Source organism: Lolium rigidum, chromosome 6 (genome assembly GCF_022539505.1).
Source record: "Lolium rigidum isolate FL_2022 chromosome 6, APGP_CSIRO_Lrig_0.1, whole genome shotgun sequence".
Taxonomy (NCBI): Eukaryota; Viridiplantae; Streptophyta; class Magnoliopsida; order Poales; family Poaceae; genus Lolium; species Lolium rigidum.
In genome coordinates, this window is record NC_061513.1 from 70806867 (window position 1) to 70810901 (window position 4035).

The 4035-nt window shown below is 46.7% G+C and overlaps 1 protein-coding gene across 1 annotated transcript; it reads left to right on the plus strand.

Moving 5' to 3' along the window:
* The first annotated feature begins 3322 nt into the window (after positions 1-3322).
* Positions 3323-3784, plus strand: LOC124667115 (ferredoxin, root R-B2-like). The gene has a single exon (XM_047204442.1). The coding sequence runs from the start codon at positions 3323-3325 to the stop codon at positions 3782-3784; it is 462 nt and encodes a 153-aa protein (XP_047060398.1).
* The last annotated feature ends 251 nt before the right edge of the window (positions 3785-4035 follow it).

A 4035-nucleotide genomic window follows, 5' to 3' on the forward strand; every position in this document is an offset into this window, starting at 1 on the left:
GATCTTCTACGCGCTTTTGCAAGCGGCAAGTGATCGTCTACCGCAGCAATAAGAGCCTACTCTTATAGGCTTTGGAAATCTTCAAGGGTGAGTCTCGATCATCCCCTCGTTGCTCCCGTCTTCTAGATTGCATCTTGGCTTGGATTGCGTTCTCGCGGTAGGAAAATTTTTGTTTTCCATGCTACGTTATCCTACAGGAACTTGAAGCGTTTTCATCCAGATCAAGCGGGTTGCACAAGGCAAAGGTATGACCTTGCTAGGTTTTCCTTTTACCGGTCTCAAGGTGGTTGTTGGGAGACCAGGTTATAGGATAGATAGCCACACTATCAAGAGGGGCTTTCGGTTGGATAACTTGATCACGTTGTCTTGGGAAGCTCAATCATTTGCATACTTTGCATATCCCTATTGATTCTTGTTATTTCTCTGTGTGAGGTTCTTGAGCTTGTTGCTAGCTTTTCAACAAGCTCAAGTTCATCGAAAACGGAATCTGCATGCATCTTCTATTGCGTTTTCGAGTTTGGACGTCTTTACCGTTTTTTAACGTTGGGACACTCCCTATCTAAAATCATATAAAAATATTCTATGAGGAGTGTCAATATTTCCAACAAAATTGGTTGTTATATTTCCAACAAAATTAGTTTCATGTCAACCGGAGTTCGGGAGCATTTTCTGTTTAAAAGAAAAAGAAAAGACTCTCAGGGTCCTACGAAATCCGGCCCACCGCCCGGCCCCGCCGAGCCCCCCACCGGCTTGCCCGGTGGGAACCAGCTGCTGGGCTCGTGCACACCGGGCCAGCTCCAGGGGTCCCCGGCCCATGATCGGCTCCTAACGCGGTGGCCGCCGGACCGGCCGGCCCAGCGCCCGGTCGACCGGTCTGCCTCCGATTGGGCCCTTTTGGCTGCTGCGCAGCCCACCCGTACCCCATCTGGCCCGCCAGCCGGCGCCGCCGGCCTGTCTGGCGCCCGACCCGGTGGACCGGCTGGCTGGCCGGCTGGGCCGTTTTTCTGCCTGATTTTCTTCCCAATGACTCTATTTTCTCTCAGGCTATAAATAGCCCTTCTTCCACCTTGGGATGGGTAAGTTCTTTCACTCTCTCTCCTCCATTGTTGAGTTTGAAGAACTTGCCACATCTCTTGATTCTTTCCATGTTTCTTGCTCATTCTTGAGGATCTAAGAGAGGAGATCTAGATCTACAATTCCCACCAATCCATTTCTCCTCTAAGTGAGGGGAACTCTTTGGATCTAGATCTCGGAGTCATTTCTTGATTTTCTCTTTTGTTCTTCCTCTTTAATCTCATCCTAGCATTTGTTGCTTTGGTGGGATTTGAGTGTGAAGGATTTGAACGCTTTTGATGTTCTTGCTTTGCATCATTGCATAGTGTTGAGCTCTCAACAACGATTAGTTCGAGTGAGATACCGTGAGCTTGTTAATCTTGGAGGGTGACCTCCTAGTTGGCTTGGTTGGTGTCCCGGTGATCTCCTTCGTGGAAGGTTGTGAAGGGGCTCGGGATTTTCCTTTGTGGAGCTTATGAAGTGGTTGTGAAGCTTGCCATCTCCGGAGTGAAAGAAAAGCTAACCATAAGAAAAGGGACTATTCCTTCGTGGGATAGACTCGGAGAAGAAGGTGAGCCTTCGTGACATTGGGAAATCCTTCGTGGGTTCCCCACCTCTTCAAACGTGACGTACCTTCTTGCAAATGAAGGGAACACGGAAATACATCTCCGCATGCCTCGGTTATTTCTATATCCTTATGATAGCCTCGAGTTTGAAGTATTTATTATATCTTGCTATCACTTGTTGTTCATTATATATTGTGCCTATCTTGTTTAGCTCTAGTTGTTGTTGTTGCATTTAGTTGAGCCTAGCATACTTAGGATTTATGCTTGTAAAATAAACGTTAGTTTAATTCCGCATTCTTACAAGCCAAATCTGTAAGAGTTATTAAAACGCCTATTCACCCCTGTAGGCGACATCTCGTCCTTTTATAGTATGAAGAAAACTGACACCTCCCAAAATTTATGTAACTTAGGGGTTGGACACCATGTAACTTAATGAAATTTCTAAGCAGAGTTGGATTCGGGACTATTCTAATCAGGTTCAGCAGGACCTAGGTCCTAAAAATCGCATTATGTTTGTTCCAGCTTTACTTTCTCTGGGTATGTAAGATAGGATGGAACCTGAATTTCTCCAATCTTAGAAATGAAATTGGGGCTGCAAGGCTTTTTACCCAGAAAGAAATAATTGGTTTTGCCCGGACCACGTAAGCTGGCAAAGTACACTTAAGTCCTCCTTAAGTACGCTATGTAGAAAGAAAAACTTAAGAGTTGGGTTTTGTTAGACTAAGAATTAGGTATTGTAAAGAGAAAAAGCTTGTTCCCGATTGAATTAGAACTAGTCCCTGTTTTTGGTTCGAAATCGATTTACATAGTGTTCACTAAAACAATTATATTTATACGGAATCTGTTTTAGCCTATAATTGCTCAAAATATTTAGAGCATGTACAATGGTGATATCTTAGCAATACCACGTAGGATAAATACTGATGTGGAGGAAGAAAGTTAAAAAAAAAGACTTTGCCTTCTCTTAGCTAAGAGATAATTTATTAGCACAATCTGTTTCACCACATATTTAGGATGTCTAGTTATTAAAGATAAAAACTAGAAAAGAACTCATTATACATCATGTTTTACTGTCATATCTAAAATTCTAGATTACATGGCACAGTTAAAATAAGACGGTCTTATCGACCATTGCACATGCCCTTAGAAAAGAATATATGCATCTAATACTATTTGCCAAAAATCAATCACCCCTTGCCTCCGCGGTCCGTTCGAAAAAAAAGAGGAGATGACCCGTGCTCGACAAAAAAGAAGAAGCGCTCTAGGAGATGGAGATGACGCGAAACAGCGAGAACATCGATCTGCGCTGTAACGCCTGGACGGCACGTCTCTGTAGAATATGTTCCGGTGCGCGTGTACCTTCTACTTCGTACTAGCACCTTCGTGTCGTCTCCAATGGCCGTTTCCCAGGTACACCAGCCACGTTGTTCCGAGAGACCGAGGTTTGCTAATGCTCCAGCTCGATCAACAGGCTAACCTACACACGGCTATAAAATACTGCTCGCATATTTGCTCTGCTTCCACTGCAAACTGAAATCCCAGCATTGAGTCGTGAGTCACCTGCGTTTGCTTGCGCGCGCGCCAATTATCTCGATCACCTAGAAAAAGGCTATTCCACTGTTTCTGATCACACAGTACTTCGTTCTCCACAGGTCTACATCGATCTGCTCCGTGCTTCGGTTGGCAAATCTCCCGAAGGATCGATGGCAACCGTGGGTGCAGCAACGCTGTCCGTCCCTGCTTCCGGCATCAGGTACCGGCCGACGTTTGCCGCTCCGGCGATCAGGACCGCCCCACGTCCCGCCACCTCCATGAAGCAACTCACGTCGTCGGGCGGCGCGAGGCTCTCGGCGAGGTTCAGGGCGGCGGCGACCGCGCACAAGGTGAAGCTCGTCGGGCCGGACGGCGAGGAGACGGAGCTGGAGGTGGCCGAGGACGCCTACATCCTGGAGGCGGCGGAGGAGGCCGGCGTGGAGCTGCCCTTCTCGTGCCGGGCGGGATCCTGCTCGACGTGCGCAGGGAAGCTGGCGTCCGGCGAGGTGGAGCAGTCGGAGGGGTCGTTCCTGGACGACGCGCAGATGGCCGAGGGGTACGTGCTCACCTGCGTCGCACACCCCAGGGCGGACTGCGTCATCTACACCCACAAGGAAGAGGAGGTCCACTAGACTGATCAGATGACACGACTGCTCCAGACTAGTCGTGTCGTGTCCGTGTCTTCTATGTGCATCTACGGTGCTCTGTAGTACAGTGTCCTTAGACTAGTCATAATAGAAAGTATCATAGACTAGTATCATACATATGATACTAGTTTATGATATAACACATACAATGCATAGTATCATGAATTACTAGTATCATAGTTTCATCTTATTTAATATTTTATAGAATCTCAATGTAAATTATGTATACATGATGT